At 40.1% G+C, this 20,483-nt stretch overlaps 1 protein-coding gene across 1 annotated transcript in view; it reads left to right on the top strand.

Annotated features, from left to right (window-relative positions):
• The window catches only part of LOC124154384 (dynein axonemal heavy chain 12-like), a 242,984-nt gene that overhangs the window by 136,886 nt on the left and 85,615 nt on the right, over nucleotides 1-20,483 (top strand). Inside the window, exons 36-39 of the mRNA XM_046528076.1 lie at nucleotides 7,718-7,910; nucleotides 10,421-10,626; nucleotides 11,972-12,128; nucleotides 16,608-16,783. Of these exons, the coding sequence (XP_046384032.1) occupies nucleotides 7,718-7,910; nucleotides 10,421-10,626; nucleotides 11,972-12,128; nucleotides 16,608-16,783 (732 nt within the window). The remainder of the gene's footprint in view (nucleotides 1-7,717; nucleotides 7,911-10,420; nucleotides 10,627-11,971; nucleotides 12,129-16,607; nucleotides 16,784-20,483) is intronic.

The raw sequence follows: 20,483 nt of genomic DNA, 5'->3' as shown, positions 1-20,483 counted from the left end.
AATCCAGAATACTCCATAGCAATATTTGCGGTCGCGGGCTTCGTAAATAATTCATTGTACTAGCATCATTTCCATCGCATTCCGGGTAGACAACTGCCGATAAGAAAACATCTTGAAAGGCCCTATGCAGGAGTTCTCGAAGTAAAATATGTCACGATTTTGAAAAATGAGTTTTCGAGAAATTATATTCTGCAACCCTCAGTTCGCTGGCTTCGCGGATTACGAAATTTGAGTCTATTCTAGTGAACTCATCAAACGACCCTTCAATATTCATGACTTTTGAGAGACCCTGCCAGGATTCACGGCTTTCGTCATCACTCTCCATCGCGTGGTCGCAGTTGACTGCAAACCGGATTGACAACTCCCGATAAGAAAACAGCTTGGAAGGCCTCATGCAGGAGTTCTTGAAGTAAAATAAGTCACGATAATGATGCTGTTGACTGCAAACCCGGTTTTTGCAAAATAACTAAATATGGTGACAGGTGCGACACGCTTCCAAGCTTTGCAAAGCCCTTGCATTACCTGCAAAATGGTCCTCTTCAATTTCGCCGATCCCTTACATCCATTCGACAAACCAAAAACTCCACTAAAATCCGACGGTAATGCCGCTTTGCCGCAGAAATGACCCCTCGGTCGAGAGGTCGCAACTTAGCTATTGCAGTTGGGGGGAAGAAAATAACACGCACATTTTTTATTGTTAGTCCTATGTTTGGGCCCGTGCAGCGATCGAGGAAGAAATCTACTTTCCCCATGAGTGCATCAACTCCCGCCAACCACCGCTGAATTAATCCCGCTGTCATTCATGGATTTTTGCTGCTACCTCAGGGGTGAGGCATCACCATTGGCCCAGTCTAAACATGGCATGTTTAGACTGTGTCGTCTTCTTCATGCAACAATTGACGGCCGTCGCAAACCTTTTTCTCAGGAGAAAATCAACACCGCTTCACATCACGTTAGGACATCGCTACAATCGCCAACAGACAGAGACTGACCTTTAGTATAAAGCACTCAATTCAAGTAACGTCTAGATCAATGGGAAATGTTGGCTTTCGTGTCTTAAGTGCGAATGTTTTTTATCCAAGATTGCGGCAAATGCAAAAGTTTCTCCTATTTTTTAGATGATGTTGAAATAAACAATGTGAATGAAACAAGAGTAACTACTGAGTCATATATTAAAGATAATTAAGAGATGCAAATTTTGGCTTTCATCTTCTAGCGCGCACATTGTATCTTCCGTAATTTAGTTAAATTTTAAAGAAGTTATCCAAGATGGCGGCGAGTGAAAAAAATGCTTCTCGGAATTTACGCGTTGTAATTCTGTAAAGTATCTTAAACAACCGTCAAAAGAATGCGATCGAAGTACATAGCTCTAGATATCATATCTTTGAGCGTGTAAATATTGGGACATTGAGTTATTTACGAAAGTCAGCATTAACATTTTTCGCAATTCGCCGCGAGCCGCGAGTTGGGGTCGGCGGAAACACACGACGGAAGGCTATGGTTACGGTTAATAATGACGATTCTGATTGGCTTATTCAGTGGAAGTCTCTGATTTGCCCTCCAAGGCTACGAATATTAAATTATTCATATGAAAATAAAAATTTAACCGGAAAAATTGGTTATTGGGAGGTGAATTTCACTCGATCGCGCCGAAATTTCATTTCGTTGATCGGGAGTTTTCGTAAAAGAGGAGTTCGTTCATCGGGGTTTTTCACTAATGTGTTTACATAGGCAATTGGCCGGACCAATAGCATTTGTTCGTTGAACGGAGTTCTTCGTTTAGCGGGAGTTCGTTAAGGTGAGGTTTTACTGTAATTTTATATTGCTGCCTAAGTTAACATATTTTATTTTTCTACAATAAAATTCTTTCAGGGAAAGAAAAAATTCTTGGTAGCACTTGGCAAGGGTGGCAGTAAATTTTCATTCCAACTTTGTGTAAATATTTTATATTTCATTTTAATTAGTGGATTGCCTTCATATTTATAGTGATGTATGGAAAGGTGATAAAAAGGTTAATAAACTTAGAAGTAGGTGTTGCTTCAAAGAATTATACATAACAAAGATTTATCATGCATGTCTGTTTACGAAAAACGTAAATCTTATCTTTATCATGACCTTAGTGTGTGATCTGACTTTCAATGTCCTAAATTATTCATTAGCCATAATATCTGCCCATTTTTGTCTATTTATATGCGTGTAGTATCCAGCAAGCCACCTGAAATATGTGTGGCCTAGGTTGCCCATGGCACAAATTCACTAACCGTCAAACATATAATAGTACCACCGCTATGCATTGTTGATATGTATAGCTAACTATTGTTGAAATACATATAGTCATAATTTTCTCCAATTTAATACTAGGGGTGTAAATCATTTTAGGATTCTTGGAATTCTAGGAATTTTTAATAAGCAAAAATGTTTTTAGGCTTTCAACATTTTTTCTTCTATAAAATATATGCACTTTCTCTCTACACTGCGTTAACGTTCTTTATGTTTCAGAGTGGTTTCTTTTTGAAAAGGAGACCAATATGGTGAAAGATAAAGACTCCAAGGGCATTTTTTTCTTTCCTCAATTGTTTGAGGGAAAAGCGGATGTGGAGAGCGGTTCTAAGGATGAGGGTAGAAGAAAACGTAAGGGAACCTTCTGGGGTGGAGGCAATAGTTAATGCAAGTCTGTCTTTGGGCCCCATTTTCTGGAGCCAGCAGTTCCAGAATTAATGATTATAATGAAGTGTGTTCAATGCACAGTCACTTTTAAAAGTCAGTCCACAGAATTGGTGCAGCTGTATCCGTAATTTTCCAAAGTTGAGCTATTTGTCTTGCTTATCCATTATGTATCTATTGAGAGTCCATTTACCTTCATCAGGTTGAGCAAATGGTGTAACTTGACTATTTTCCCTTGCCAAGAGCCCCAAGCATGATTTCAGTCATGAACTCCCTCCCACAGCCAAAACATTCACTTTTGCAGAAAGCTGAAAAGAGTTTCAGGTTTACCTGCAACTCACCCTCTACGCATTGAAAAGAGTGAAACATCTGAGTCATCCTATGGATGCCAGTAAACCTAATCCAGCACAAGTAAAACAAGTATAAATTTCAGCTCATTTCGAAGTTAGATTCATAGTACTCTGGTATTTTTCTGTATTTGGTATTCAGTATCTGGTATTTCCATGTTGTCTTGTTAGAGATATGTAAGCATATATAGTTATTTTAATACTTTTATCATTAGTCTAATGGTTATCATTAAGGATGGGCGGATCCTGGATCCGAAATTGACCCTTGATTTCACTGGTAAACACGATTTTTGGCGCAAAAGGTTCATTAACCGATACTAATAGGGTTTTTCGTGCTGATTTCAAATATGTAAATAGTTTTTCTCCATCACCCTCAGTTTTCGTGTGATTCGCCGAAACGTCCCGAAAATCCCGAAAAATTTGGTTTTATGCACCAATATACACTTAAAAGGACATAACTTCCACCCTAGTTATCGTAGAGCAATGAAACAAAAACCAGCGCACTTGTCATACTATACGCGTGAATTGAGACTGCATTTCGTTCCATTATACATTGTCAGGGTTGGTACCCGGGGACCACAATGTCAAAAAATGCAATTTTGTTCCTGAAAAAGCGAACTTTCTGGACGCCCAGTGATATATATATATTAATTTTTTTAGTATTGTCAATTTTATCGGTCATATATTATTAATCAGGGTTGTGTCGTGAGTAGTGGATCGGAGCGCGTGCTTTATAATCGCACACATTCCTACTGTAGTAGCGTTGTCAGTCATTGTTGACCACACTCGCTCGTCAGAATCACCGACATTTCAGTAGCAAGCGTAAGGTGACAGAGGACTTGAATAACCGGTACGAAGTGAAGTTGTTTTCTCCTTCTTCAGTGTGCGGTGCTGTGCCTGTGTTTTACGTGTGAGACAAGATGCCCAGGAAGTGCGTTAACCACCCCAATAACTTCTGTTAAATTTGTAGGGAGTTGACATTCAAGTCGCAACGTCGTTCTTTGACCCCTTTGGTGAAACATTGCTATGAATTATACTTCGGTTGTAAAATGGGGGAGCAAGACGAGGACTAGGCACCACATATATGTTGTTCGACATGCGCGAAGCGTCTCGCAGAGTGGGAAAAGGGATCGCAGTGTCACATGAACTTTGCTGTACCCATGGTTCCGCGTGAACCACGAAACCACTCATCAGACTGTTACTTCTGTGTAACAAAGATAAGTGGAATTACTGCAAAATCCAAGCATACAGTGAAGTACCCAGATTTGCCGTCTGCAATGAGGCCAGTTGCTCACAGCGAGGACTTACCCGTGCCAGCTCATCCACCACAACCACCAGTGCACTTTGAACATGAGGAAGACACCCATGTTGAAGAGGTACATCTGCATGATCCTACGTTTACGGCAAGTTTATCTTCCAGTGAACCTCATCTCCTAACTCAGGGTGATTTAAACGATCTTATTCGTGATTTTTCCTTGTCGAAACAACAGTCCGAACTGTTAGGTTCAAGACTAAGTGGCTGGAACTTATTGCATCATAACACAAAGGTGTGTTTCTATCGCAATCGTCAAAGAGAGTTCCAAAATTTCTATTCTGAAGCAAATGGTCTGGTTTACTGCAACAACATTGAGAATGTGATGGATGAACTTGGCCATGAACATAAAACGAGTGAATGGAGACTATTCATCGACTCGTCAAAAACGAGTTTGAAGGCTGAGTGCTGTTGCACAACGGGAACAAATTTCCCTCTGTGCCTGTAGCTTATGCTACTCACATGAAAGAAACTTATGAAAACATGAAATTTCTTTTGGACACAATTCAATATGATATATACAAATGGATGGTGTGTTGCGAGTCAAAGGTTGTTGCCTTGTTAACTGGTCTCCTGGGAGGCTACACCAAATTTTGCTGCTTCCTATGTGAATGGTATAGCAGAGACAAGACACAACATTACCTCAGAAAGGAATGGCCACAGCGGCAATCACCAATTCCTGGACAGAAAAATATTGCGCATCCTCCATTAGTCTCCTCAGATGCAATTATTCTTCCTCCTCTGCACATAAAGTTAGGGCTGGTGAAGAACTTTGTGAGGGCTATGGACAGAAATTCAGATGCAGTTCGCCATTTGAAGGCACTATTTCCTCGGGTAAGTGACGCCAAAATCAAAGAGGGAATTTTTGTGGGACTCCAGATGAGAATTTTGATGGGTGACAAAATGTTCGAGGATGGGTTACACCCAGTGGAAAGAACAGCTTGGGGGGCACTGAAAAGTGTGATACGGAATTTTCTGGGGAATAATAAAGCAGAGAACTTCCGATACATTGTGGAAGAAATGTTGCAATCGTACTAAGACATGGGGTGCAACATGTCGCTGAAAATTCATTTTTTGGACTCGCATCTGGACTTTTTTCCTGACAACCTTGGTGCCGCCAGTGACGAGCATGGTGAGCGGTTCCACCAAGATATAAGTGTTGTGGAGAAGAGGTATCAGGGACAATAGAATGCAAGAATGGTTTCTGATTACTGTTGGACACTGAAGAGAGATGTGAAAGATGCGAAATACAGAAGGAAATCCATCTCCACAACATTTTAAGGTAAGATGATACTTTCTTACATGCTTGCATATTTTAATAAATATGCAAGCTTTTCTAAAACTGAGGGTGATGGAGAAAAACTAATTACATATTTGAAATCAGCGCGGAGAACCCTATTAGGATCAGCAAATGAACCTCTTGTTCCAAAAATCGTGTTTACCAAAATTGCATTTTTTGACATTGTGGTCCCCGGGTACCAACCCTGACGATGTATAATGGAACGAAATGCAGTCTCAATTCACGCGTATAGTATGACAAGTGCGCTGGTTTTTGTTTCATTGCTCTACGATAACTAGGGTGGAAGTTATGTCCTTTTAAGTGTATATTGGTGCATAAAACCAAATTTTTCGGGATTTTCGGGACGTTTCGGCGAATCACACGAAAACTGAGGGTGATGGAGAAAAACTATTTACATATTTGAAATCAGCGTGAAAAACCCTATTAAGATTGGTTAATAAACCTCTTGCGCCAGAAAATTTTTGTTTTTTTGTAAACCAGTGTTTTCGGAGCCGGATCTTCGGATATTTTTAGACCCAAATGCATTTTCAAATTCCTGCTATAAAACGAAGCTATTATTCAAGTTTATTCTAGGTACATGCAATCAAAGGAATGCTTTTTAGATTTAAATACACATTTTAATATTTTTACTGATTAAAAATAATTTACTTAAGCTTTCAAATTATTTTCTTTTTAAACGATAAAATCTTTTAGAATCACACTCAGGATCTAAACTGTTACGCTTGCATTGTGTTGACTTGATGTCTTGGAGCAATCACCACCCTCATCTTCTTTTTAAGGATTAGTCGGTTCCTAAATTTTTTTTGGTTCTCAGGGCCGGTCAGGTTCTCCCCCATCGGTTCTCGGTTCTCGATACTCGGTTCCAAGGATGAACTCTTATTATCTGAATTAATGGCAAATTTAAATGAACAACCACAAGAAGTAAATGCAAATAATTTCACTAAAGATGTAAATTAGCAGGAAAGCTCTGTAAAAAAAACTTAAGATCGTCTCCCTAATTTTATTTGCCGCGTAAAAGTTTAAAAAAACATGTTGTTAAAGAATGCATGATCCATCAAAATATCACATTACATCAGGCAGCCACTGGTTCTTTCTCCAAATTTTAATTTCAAAAACTCAACATTTTTCCCCTATCTATTCTTTTTTTGGCAGAAATATTGCCTGTAGTGCTGTACAGGCTTGAAATAATAACGGTAGTGGTCGATGTTGATTTCGATGGGCAGCGCAAAACATGCTAGGAGCACAGTTTACATACTGCATAGATGGTAAACATAGCATCAGGACCAATAGTGAAACTCCCCCAACTTCTGGCAACATCATCCGTTAATTTGTTGTAACTTGTGAGTCGGTTCAAAATATATTCTGTATTCTGTGATGACATGAGGCTGAGAAAGGCTGACCTACTCAGAAGGAGTGAATGAAGGTATCAAATTATCTGCAAATCATCTGTAAGGTTTGGTTAAATGTTAAAGTTATTTGATTAGGCAAAGCAGCGTTGGGAAGTTTCCCTTAGAATGAATTTGTGCTGAATCAAAATTGCTCTAATCAAAATTGCACTAAGCAAGGCATGGGTATATTTTATGAGAGAAGATTATTTTAGATTAAATTTTTTCAGATGAACAATTGGATTGGTTTGAATTGTTTTCAAATAAAATTTTTCACTGAAAGAATTATTACGCAAGTAACTTACGGAGTCCTCTTTCAGATGTAAATTCCGATTTTTGCTTCTTCCATAAATGTGTATTGCGATGCCAATACATCTCGATATCTTGAAATCATACAAGACTACTTACTGGAGAGAGAAACTGAGAGTTATGCTTTGCATTGTGACCTTGCCTTGTGGGTTGGGGAAAATCAGGAGGAATTTGAGGACAGTGAAGAGTGCCTTGGTTAGACTTCAGTGGATGATGGTAAGAGCTGGCTCAAACTGGTCCTTTAAAGGCACGGAGGGCACAGTGATACCAGAAGTTTGAGCTCGGTAGAAAACTTAGTTGCTTGAGCTGGCCATGGGTACTGACTTTTGAGTGACTGTGCACAGGTTACTTATGTGATGGTGAGCAGTACATCTATGATTCCTTATATGTAATCTCCCAGGTATGACTTGGAGGAAAGCCACCCTATTCACCTAGCGGACATTCTACTGTTGGCTGCTATGCAGCCAATGAGGGGCACACAGGATGAGCTTTACATACGCTTTCTGTCTCACTTCAATATCCACTCCATGAGCCCTTTGAGTGATGCCTCCTTGAACAAAATATATCGCAGCATTTTACACATGGATCTCATGGTAAATTTAAGTTGTATTTTCTGTAATTTTCATTTCATCTCCTAACCCTATCGCTTGAAATAGTAGTAAAATCTTAATTGGTAAAATTATTAATTTGCAGATGGAAAAAATTCATTGATTCCAGACCAAAGATTTGTAGGAATTTGAATGCAATTTCAATCACCAAGAAATTTCTCATTGCCACTTGTTGCTTTGTTTTACCCTTTTACTGCCAGCGGGCCGATATATCGGCCCTCGCCGGTTGACTGCCAGGGGCCAATTTATCGGCCCGAATTATTTCACTTTTTTTTCGTCATTGTGGCCTTTTCAACGGCTGTAATTTATGTAAACCCCCTTAATCTATCTATGGTTATAAGGTGTAGATATATCTTAATAATTGGGAAAAAAATCTAGACATATTAAATAAAATTAAGTATGTAGTTGAAAAATTTTTAAATCTGAAATGCTGCTAATTCCGGAAAATATGCTTGGCAGTCTTCGTACATCCCGTCTGAAATGGGCTGGCAGTAAAAGGGTCAATAATATGCATTAAAAATAATAGAGCAGGTTTATAATAGAGCTGGCCATCAACTTCTTAAAGCCTGACTTTTTAATACATGGTCCATTTTTTTAGCCCCATTTTGAAGCGGTGTGCTGTATGTATTTGATAAAATGTTCCCAGGTAATAAGAGTGATGTTTGAAAGTATGGGAAGAATTGATTTCCATCCAGGTTGTCTCAGAAAAAATTTCATAGGATGTTTTACGGTCAGTACCTATGTTTAAATGTGTATGATTCTTGCATAACCCCGAATATCTCTTGAAAGATTAGAGAAAAACCTTTCCGCATCTGCTGTTCATGCATTTGCACTTTCATTCTCAGCATCAGTCAATTGAGAACTTGACGGTTAGAATGCTGCAGTGGCCAAGTGTCTAGAAGTCCATGACCTTGGCCATTCTTTTGTGTGTGAGTGCACATAGATTAGCAAGTAAGACACGTGTTTGCTGATGCAGTTGGCCAGACGTATTTGTGCCTTTGTGAAATGCCATTCCTACCAAAATGAGCATGTACCGTATAAGCGCGTGTTAGAGGATCACCTTTTTTCCCAGAAATTGCAGCCGAAAAAGGGGGTGCGTCTCTTAAGGCCGTTTTGCACGGGGCACGTACTTGCACAATCTGACGTGTGTACTAAGGCGCAGTCAAAATTGCGTCGTGTAAAGCGGTGAATTGCTAGAACACATGCGAGAATGCGTGGACGTAAGATGGCAAAATAGCCCCTGTTCTAATTTCGTTCATGCATTCACGCAATTCCACGCCATTTTAGAAATTAATGCAACTCTATCCTGCGCAATTCCATGCCCCGTGTAAAACGGCCTTTACACAAACTTCTTAACTTCCCCCCTCCCCTACACTGGTCGCAAGTCCAAGGGCAACTGAGTGGCCTTGGTTTTCAGTGTGAGTCAGTCATATGAAACCCCAGGTCAAAGACAAGCAGTTGGCAGGGGAGTTTCTCCCCTAGTGACGTATTTTTAAAATGCTCCTGTTTGCTTTTCTTTCTTGTAAGCATCGCTCCATCACATCGATACCTCAGAGGTGAACACAGAAAAGATCGCACGGGGTTCTTCGCTCCGGAGGGCACGCTAAATTTACTGCCACGAGTTGGTATCCCACGGCATTTATACTGCAAATAGTAATCGCGTATGAAACGTAGAGAAACGCGTAGTTTTGAAGAACATACCTGGTTAATAGTCAACATCTATCTTGCCAAGTAATTTCCATTATGCTAAGGACCTGATTTTTCAAAATCATCTTCAGACGCTAATATGAGGATTGTTTTAACTGAAAATTATGGTGTCGAAACCTGCTGTTTAAAAAATTCGAACAAGTGTGTGCATTGTTGGACTAAGCTGTGGACAGAAGAAATCGGAAATGCTTACGAGTGAAGATCACTGAAGGAGGAGAAATATTCCACAATTTATCTCAAATGGTATGACCGGGGTTTCTGCGTATCATGCTATCGTCAGGTACAATTCAGTGGGTGGCTTGTACTCATAGTATAGGTGTCTGTGGGTGGAGGGGGGATATGACAAAAGATGGGTGGGGAGGAACATAAATGATGTGTAAGGCTGTTTTTGACGGAAGGGGGGAGGAAGGCCTTGGTATGGCTTGCATAGGTGAAACGACAAAGGAAAGGGGGAGGGAGATTCTCAAAAGGTTTAAAAACATGAGGAAATTAAGGTTGAGGGTCGTGGGGGGTGGGTGGTAGTGTGGTATAAAGTAATAGTGAATGGGATATGATCATTACAAAGTTTAGTGGGGCAATTTGCAATCTCAAACTTTCCTAAGAAGCCCATTTTACGCCCCTTGTCAATGCAATGTAAAATCTTAGGTTCAAAATTACACCAATGGTTTTCATCACATAAATGTTTGGCTATTCCAGAGGATTCGTCGTAATTTAAAAAATATGGTCGATGCTCTTTCATTCTTACTCCTCTACAGTGAGAGTTTCAGTTCTTGTATCTAATTTTCCAGAACCATAACTTTGGAGCTGATATAGTTGGATCTGTGGTTGCTATTGTTAATGCAACCCTCAAGATTTACATGGACGTGAGAGAATATTTACTACCTAATCCATTGAAGTGCCATTATTTGTTCAACTTACATGATGTTTCTAGAGTAATTCAGGGGTGCTCTTTGATTTATAAAGAGTCTGTGGATAGCAGAAAAGTATTGATCAGGTGAGTTGATTCTTATTTATAGGTCATATTTAATTAAAATTTAATATCAAAGTAATACAAAAAGAGACGTATGGATTTCAAAGGGCCTAACTGCTGTCATAGTGATTCATTGTGGGTGAGTTTCCAGTTAGAATTTCATTTCATGTTTTTCGCCATGGACTTTTTTTCACCTTTGTATTGAGAATACTTTTGGTATTCACTACGCAAATTTGTAACAGGAAATTAAATGAATACTGTCCCTGTGGTTTAGAGGAAAAATCATAAAAAAGTCAATTTTTTAACAATGATATGTAATTATAATTGTTTATTCATTCACAATTTGTTCTAAGATGTTTTAGTGTTCAGATAGGGGATATGGATTTAAATAGTGGTAAGGATGCAAGAAATGAGTCTTGAGGTATGCTGCAAGGAGGGTTGTGTGAGTTATACAGGCATGCGTGTCCAACACCGCATGATGGGATAAAGAAAAATGCCACAATTTTTTTTTCTTTGGCTCCATTGCTCAAAACAGGGGTCCTTCTCTTACTTGGGCGTGTCTCTTACTCGAGTTAATCTGGTATTTGGCCATTTGAAATAGAAATTCTCCACTTGAAAAGAAAACAAGGGTAAAAAATTAGATTATCTAGAAGTTTTTAACATTAATCGGCATAAAATTTGGAGCACCTCCTACTTGAACATAAATCTCTTTGTTTCCCCTTCAATATTACTCGTAATAAAATTTCAGAAACCAAGCCTCTAAAAAGGAAGAGCTGAACACATGGGAACCCCCTCCCCTTCACCCCCATGCCATAGGTAGGACCCTAATTCACCAACCACCCCATGGACACCTAAAAATTATTTAGGAAATGCGATTATCTATTTTTGTCTATGGTCACCATTCCCCTCTCCGATAGCAGAACAAGTGGAAATGGAAATGGGGTCAACTCTCCAAAGAAGAAGATGACTTTTTCATCCTTGTGTCTCCCTTACCCCCCAATATTCCTACTCTCCAATGCTAAGCCCTCACACTTCTCATTAGTAGAAGGGCCTCATGAGGTTGAACTGGTGAAAATTAGAGTACTTGATAATGTTGTAGTATGATGAAACCCAGTAAATTAAATGCAAAATTGTGCTATGTCTCTTTCAATCAATGGTGAGGAAGTATCTGTAACAGTGTGAAGTGTTAAAGGTCTTGTTATTCATAGAAGTGAGGTGTGAGAGATCAGGATAAAATATTTTACCACATCTCAACTCTCTGAAAACCTATTGATATTTTATTATAGTTTTCTTAAATTTTATTTTCATCATTCATTAAGATCATGAAACCTGCTGATTTGTTGCTTCATTGGGGACTTGACTCTTTCAGGCTTTGGACACATGAAATTCTGCGCGAATTTTACGACAGGCTTCTAAATCTCCATGAAAAGGACTGGCTCATTCAGAAGATCAGTTGGTGCATTAAAACTCATTTCAAAGAAAATTTTGAAACTGTTTTTGAGAATCTTGGTGTGGTGAAGGGAAAGGTAAAAAAATATTAATATTATTGACTTTAATTGTATCCTTTGTAATTACCTATGGTAATTTTACTGGCAGTCCTTAATTGTTGTTCATTATGAATCACTCAAAATGGGCCAACCAGTGGCGCAGCAAGGGGGGGGGGGGGTTTGGGGTATAAAAACCCCCAGAGCTCAGAGAATTTTTTAAGTTTGATCCATTTTACTTAATTGGATTAGTATTACTTATAGAATAGTGTTAGGATTAATCAAATTCCCCTCAGAAAGCCGTAAAACTCGCAATTTTGAACCATTAATCTTAAAATTTTTCTGGAGGAGGGCCCCTGCAACTCCTGCTACCCTGGTGGGTATGCCACATTCCTAAGAATTAGTTGCTCCTAAAACCCCCCTACCCTTAATTCTTTGCTGCGCCCCTGAGGCCAACCATTGAATTTTGGGCTTGAGGGTTGCATTTACTGATACTCAAAGTTAGCTTTTTAACAGGTGTCATCTTTGTTAACCTTTACCCTACTACACACATTGTGACAGAACACGAAACGCCACATATTTTAAAGGGTGAGGAGGGCATCAATAGTCCCGAGTAAGGAATGATCGAACCATCGTTAATTACTTTGAGACACAAAAAAAATATATTTTTCACTTGCATAACATACACACACTTATCGAAATTAATTACCTTGATGAAGATGAGGTGAACGAAAAATGCAACAATATGATATGATTCAATTACCCCCCCCTCCAAAAACAAAAAAGAACAATTCGTGATTTATATAGAATATGTGGGCTGGGTTCACAATATGCCCAAATCAAGTCTTTAGGCTGCTTGCGTGATCACACTGAATAATATTTCTGACACTGAGTCAATAGTTTGTTGAAAGATACGGCGCACCGGGACAGAGAGAGAGAACCAATATTCTGGCTACACAATTTGGGAAGTGATTCGGGGTCTAGGCGAACAAGCACGGGGACGGGTCGCTAACTGCGACGTTCTTACGGTTTTGTCGTAGCCTGAGCAGTAGAAGCCATCAATGATGCGACGAGTTGGACCCAAGTGTTCGCGGGATCGAGGACTGTCTTCCTCCTGACCTCTGGGCATTGGTCCCGTCTGTCGCTTGTCTGCAAATACGCTCCGCTTCAGGTTTACCGTAGAATGATCTCGTCCTCCGCCGACAGCACTCTGGTGACCCCCAGAATGACGACCATCAGGCACGTCACACCACTATCTTTCTCTCCCCTTCGACTGGGCTAGGATTTCTCGCCTTTAGGCTCTTTCTCTCCGCGAATTTATACCCATATAGAGGGGAATGATGCACTAGGGATGGGGGTTTTGATGTGAGAGGGGGTTTCACTGTGCCTCTCCGTCGAGTGGATCAACCATCGGTCCGCGCTGACCAACACAAAACACTCGTGAATCACACAAACCTCATGCCCAGGGCATGACAATCTACCCACACACACACACACACACACAGTCATAGGCACGCTCTTTCACACATACGCGATCATCCCCTGCTCGGGTTATTGCTCAACGAACGAAATGCCGGACATATGGTCGGTATGTCACAACGTATATATATGTGTGGACGTTTCCTGACCCGGGAGACGACGGGCGTATATTAACGTGTGAGATTTTCCTGGCCAGGAATACGAAAGCCGTATATATACGTTTTCTAGCTCCCCCCTTTTAGGACGGTCGCGGGTTTACGTCGTCTTTGTCTTGGGACCCAACCCTGCGGGGTTTAGGATTTACCCTCGGAATCCGGGAGCAGGTACCCGGACCCCTCGTCTTTTATAACCCCTCTTGGCGGTAAGGGACAGGGGTCATACAATTGTTTATCCAGTCAGTTTTCGAAATAAATATTTGTTCACTTCTCATAAGAAATAAACTAAGAATTGAATTATTTGTCTTTTGAGCAGAGTTTACAATTTTTAAACGAAATTCTACGATAAATATTAACTTATATCTCCAGTTATGTATAATCATCAACATGGAAATCGTTGCTGCATTAAATGCGTTAACATTGGCCTTAGAACTTCCTTTAAAATTTGACAATGCTCAGAAAAAAATGAGGAATTCAGTTCAAAGTCTGCAATTTACGTGCAAGCAACAATTATCCATTTACTAAATATATATAAGCAATACATAAGTTGACCGCGAACCAATGCCGAAGGTATGGTCGTAAACCTGGAAAGGAGGGAGCACAACTGCTCTCAGAGTCCAAGATAATGCGGAGTCACAGCGGGGAGGGGTCGAAAAAGGTTCCGCGAGACACTTCTTAACGAATGTCCTCAAAAAATGCTCCGTAACACGAGAAAGAAGGGTCTCATGGGGCTCAGTACAGCAGTCATGCTAAGTCGAAAACTCTGCCGTCTCGAAAGGGTTAATATAAAAAAATATGTATTGTAACCCAGGCCGTCCGTCCAGGATTCACTTTCAGAGGGGATGGGGGGGGATAGTTTGGAGGGATCGCTCAAGGTAAGCGGGTCGTGGTTCGAGGGCAAGGGGAGATGGAGGGGGGGAAAAGGAAATGGAAAAGTAAGTTGGGATGGATTCACTTGCTGAATGGAGGCTGGCGCGTACGAAATAATGAAGGCTTACGTAACAGTTTACAATTCCAACAACACGTTTAATGTGCACTTCAATTGGGAAATGTTCCACAAAATACATAAAAAAATGACTCTCTGAATAACAAAAATTAAACTACTGCTACTGGCCAGTTAAATACCTTGTAACAACAATTAATAAATGACAAAAAAGAAAATAAACCCTGCTTACAATTGTTGGCGTGAAATATTACAAAAATGCTTGAAAAATGACAAACGCCAATTCCAAATAATCACTTATTGTCCTACTAACTACAATTAACCATTCACACACACACGGGGACACGGGGGGACTTAAAAAAAAATGCATGGGAATATATCACTATTCTTCTTCTCTTGAATGGTTGAGGGGTGAATGGGGCTCTTCTGATTCTGCTGAAATTTGGGGATATTGGTGGCTAGAGTAGTTATCGCTCTCGCTGAGTTGCTGGTGGAGAAGATTTCCTTGGCTGGCTCGATATTGCGACTAGTATTGCTGTGTGATGAGAGAACTCCTTCGTTGGCGCCGTGGATTGACATCTTCTGCTGCGCGTGCTAGAAAGATACCGTCTTATCTCCTCTTTCCAAATCACCGCCGTTTAAATATCGCGTCTTCTTCCACGCTGGGCTGCCTCTCTCTCTCTCCTCACAGGATGGGTGGGTCGTGTAGCAGAGCCTTCGGCTGACCTCTCCAGCAAAATAGTAGACTGCATGTCGCCCGCACTCCGCTTATATAGCCACTTTCTGGGAGGGGGATGAGTGAACGGAAAAACCCAGGACATCGGGTTTTTTCGGCTATTCTTCCGTAGGGGAGGGGGGGGGTTTCTGTGGAGGGCAGGGTTGGAGGATTACATCACCTCCGTACGCAGGTGTTCCGGCTTCACAGTGGGGTGGGGAGAAACATGCTACGAATCACGTAGACAACGGAACTTTCCACACTTCGTAGACGGAAGAATCGTGGGAGGGGTGGGGAACGGAAAAATACAAAATCTAGTCATTTATACTTCACTTCTCATTCTCTCGCACACATTCACACAAAGTTACACAAGCATTTACACGAAATTAAATAACCCTTCACAAAATTTATACAACCTTTCATAATTTACACAAGCCTTCCCTACCTCGTAAACGCCTCTTTAATAGTCCATGAACCGAGCCAAACGGCAACAGTTACAGTATACAGTAAAACCTCCATGAAACAAAAATGTTGGGACCAGAAACTATGACTTCACTGCAGGGGGCAAGGCCGTAGCCAGAAAATATTTTTGGGTGGGGTTTATGGAATAGTAGACAAACATAAAATTATTTTTATAAGATAAATAAAATAGCGTATACGGTTAAATATATATATTTTTTTATAAACCCTTAAAGGAAAACATAAAAATATTATTATAAAATTGAATTTAGCCTTCTAGCGTTTTTTTGCTGCGACCAAATGAATTAACTCCTCGATGTCGATGTCAATTCTGCGGTCACTCAGGAGGCTCATAAGTCACTCACCTCTCTACTATTCACAGCACTATTATTTCACACACTGCACTACAACTACACACTCTGCTCCTACAAATTCAATTAGATAGTTATTGACTTAAGTCGCATTGGACTACTAGATGTCCCTGCGCCGCTATATTACATATATCGTCGTGTGAGCGAATAATTTTCTGGCCACGGCCTTGTTCACTAAGCGAGCATAAAGTATCTATTTAATTTTTTTTATTTTGGGGGGGACCAATCCCCCTTGATCCCCCCCCCTGGCTACGGCCTCGGCAGGGGGTTTCGTTGTATGGAGGTGATATGCGGAATTCATCTTAACAGGGTCATCCAAGTGTTTGGTGTGGCTCACGATGAAGTTGAGTATATTTCTTCATCTTGCTTTAATCAACTGAAGAACCTTTTTTTTAACAGAGAGTGCATGATGCATTGAAGACATTGCTGTTTGGGAGCGTATTGTATCCTGATGTGCCTTTCAAGTTGAAAAAGTATGAAGAGATGAATTTTTCACGTTTTCAAGAGGTGGTTGAAAATTATTTACTTGAGTACAATGAAGTTGAAAAAGTAAAATTGGACTTAATAAGTTTCAAGTGAGTAAATCTATCTTTTATGAGCATCACTTTGTCCTAGGCACATTTTTACTGCAGTAGAAACACCCATTGACAAGTCTCTTCCTGATAATTTTTTCTTATCACTCTCCTTGAAATTTTCGGGTGTGTGATGACTCCAGTTTCACAAATTTCAACTTTTTTTTGGCGTAACTTTGAATTTTCTAGGCCCTGACTCACAAAATGACTCCAATTTTTTGGGCCAGAAGTTTCTTGGTCCAGCAATATTAGGCCACCAGTTTTCACAAACTTTTGCCTCAAAAATTAAATATTTTTGTCTTCATTTCTTCTCTAAACTACATATGTAGTTAGTTTAGCTGCATGGCTGTTCCAATTCCCCCATTCAAAGGAGAGCTAAGGTCATTGTGTGTGTCATTCTTGAGTGCAGCTCCCTTTCCTTCCCCATGATTTTTCATCTAGGTCAGTTTTTCAGTGAAAGCCAATAGCTACCCCTATTTGAAAAGATTTAAGGGGTATAAATACGTTAGGCATGGCCCCTTCCATGGCAGTTTGGGTACTTCTCCGCTTACTGGAATCTTCTGCTAATTTGAATGTCTTAGTTCTCAGAAATACCTGAGCCCACCTTATGATGATCTGAACTTTTGCCATCAGTCACGGACAACGCAGTGCCATTGCTTATTATAAGCATGGGCCTTCCTTGGGCATCTTAAGATGTATGGAACTTTGTCATGGAAAGCTTTTATGTGGATGGCACTCAGTGAAAAGTCAGACCATCTCGAGCTGGCCTAACATGACTTACCCTATCTTTCACAAATACTCTCTCCCTCTTTGGAGGCAACTTACCCTGATCCACTGAAAATGACATCCTTTTCATTATTTCTTATGCTTTTCATTATCTACACCCTGCTGTAAGATCCTATGCTGCCAAAATCCATTATGGATTAATACCCTACTTCATTCCTAATTCTCTTCCCATTCTGCTGTGTTTCGCCCATTTTTAAAGCTTTTGTTGCTGTTTATCTTTTGATGTATCAAACAATGATTAAAACTGATTCCATAGCATCTATATAAGATTCATAATGGCTCTTACAATTTATGCATGTGCATCTTATTTCATGTCTTTTAGCTTGGTGTGAATATGCACATGCTCGGAACTCACCATTGTTGGCTTTCAAACGACTTTTGCTCCCTTGGTCTATGTTTATCTCCCATTTTGACCACCAGGACTGCCACCTTCAGTATACATGCCGGAAATATAGCTCTCAGAGAAGTGAAGGGAAAAAATAAGGTGACTGCCATAAAAGGCTCTTCACTGGGATGAAATGAAAATGAAATGGCCAATGAAAAGGCATTTTTTTAAGACACAGGGAACACCTAATGCATGGAAAGTTATTGAAATTTTTAATGGTTTTAATTGTCAATATGGCCAAATGATCAATATGTGGAGATGTGCGAATAGTATCCGCGAATACTCGAATACCTTGAATACTAGAAAGTAGGGATGGGTGGGTCCAGTATGTTTTTCGGACCGGATCCTTGATTTTCGGAGCCCGATCTTCGGATATTTTCGGATCCAAATGCATTTTCAAATTCCTGTTATAAAACGAAGTAATTATTCAAGTTTCTTCTGGGTACGTACAATCAAGGGAATGAGTTTTAGATTTTCATTCACATTTTAATATTTTTTATGAATTAAAGATCATATTTATAAGCTTTCAAGTTGTTTTTTAAAAACATCTTTACACCCTCGGGAACTAATGCTACGCTTGGGCTTGGAAATGAAAATAGGAAAAATCCTCAGATCAAACATTGACCAGTGGCTTAGCGAGGGGGGATGTCTAGGGTTTTCGGGCCCCACCGAAATATAAAAACACAATTACTTTCCTACATAAATGAAAACAAAATATTAAAAATCATATATGTATTTAAAAAAAGGTTTCTTTGAAAAATGAAGTTTTTCAATTATGAAAAGTGTTCAAATTAGTTCGAAACCCTCTACTTCGTACCCTGTTGTTAAAAGAAATTCCCCCCTGGTTTTGCACCCTCAAACAAAATTCCAGGCTACCCCACTGCCATCGACTGAATTCAAATTTTCCTCACACATGTTTCCCCAAATATTATAAATTTTTCATCACATACTGACTTGTGTTTCACCAGAAAATGCTTCAGTTGTAGTGAGGTGGATTTAGCTCTACCTCGCGATAGTTTCACGTTGCATATTTTTTATCACATTTTGCATATTTGTATTGTCTAATTGTAAGTAGAAAACTTAGTGGCAATCAATTAGAGCTGAAAAAAAGAAAAATCAGAAATGCATTGCGTTTGATCTTTCTTTTTGAAATCTCAAATTGCCGAAGCTATTGAGATCTTTGGGCTTATAAAGTCATTGGCCTAGCATTTGTCCTCCAGAAATGAAGCAGGTAGGCCAAAAATGGTCAGTTGGTGAGAAGGGGTAGGATTGAAACAAGCTTCTATTGTTCTCGTGTAACTTGATATTTTATTTAGAAGACAATTATTTATGGTCTGTGTGATTTTGGAAACGAAAAAAATAACAGAGGCACGGGCTGATGGACGGCCTGGGGGGGGTTTTCTGAAATATTTGACGTGGTTATTATCATACGGCTCTGAGGCTCCCACGATATTTGTTAAATCTCTTGGGAAGAGTCACTCTTTGTGCCAGGTGTATTTTGCCTTTTTTATTTTCCATGGCTGAAATTCTGCTGCGTAACTCCTGCGAGAGCTTTCAAACAAACTCTTTCCACCCTTATTGCATTCACTGAACCTATAATTTAAAATTTTGGATCCATATCTGATGTCTTCCACGACTTTGGATCCGATGTATCCGATGAAGGTAAATATCCGTGGATATTTGTATCCGAGGTATCGATATTGGAGAACTCGAATAATTATGCTTAAAGCACGATCTCGAATACCTACCCGCACGTCATTCGTAGTTGACTAGAAATAACATAGAGGACTCAAATCGTTTAGTGCATGCACTGCCGTTTTAGGCAAGTTGACGGACTACTTCAAATTTGCGCATAAAGCCCATTTCATATGGACACGGACGGGTTCCCCACTACGCACGTGGGGGCGGAAAGCGGTCGCTGTTGTTCACATAGATGTGGACGAACAAACATGGACGGTGTTCACATAGGCACTATGTCAGCTGTGTGTAGCTTGCCAAGGTAGAAGAATGTCACTCAGCCAAGTGCAATTCAAACTATTGCTGTATACCAGGTTATAAAAAATTGAAGAAAAGTACCCATCAAAGGAGGTTTTGGGTGCACCCTATTGTGGCATGAAGAACATTAAAATGCACTTTAGTGACCATGTTTACTGAACTACGCACTGATGAATATAATTTTTTCAATTATTATTTTCCCAGTTTCAATTAGACTTTCCATAGCGAAAAGACGCACTGTTATCTCCAAGCTCGCTCTAGTTCTACTGACAAATCTACTTGGTCCGCATCAGCCGTCTACACAAACTTGTGTCTGTGGCCCTTACACGCACGGATGATCTGTGGGGCAGAGGGGTCACGTGGATGGCTCTTCCGCGTGCCGACGGTCCGCACTCTTGTGTAAGCTTCCATTAACACCAGTGGAACCTTATTCGGGCACATAGCGCGAACCGTCCACATCCATGTGAAACAGGCCTGGATCGGTGAATAGACAGATATCGTTCGATGTGGAAAACCGTAAATGATCGGGGAAAACTC

This window comes from Ischnura elegans, chromosome 1, assembly GCF_921293095.1.
Source record: "Ischnura elegans chromosome 1, ioIscEleg1.1, whole genome shotgun sequence".
Classification (NCBI taxonomy): Eukaryota; Metazoa; Arthropoda; class Insecta; order Odonata; family Coenagrionidae; genus Ischnura; species Ischnura elegans.
This window is presented reverse-complemented; position numbering and strand designations above follow the sequence as displayed.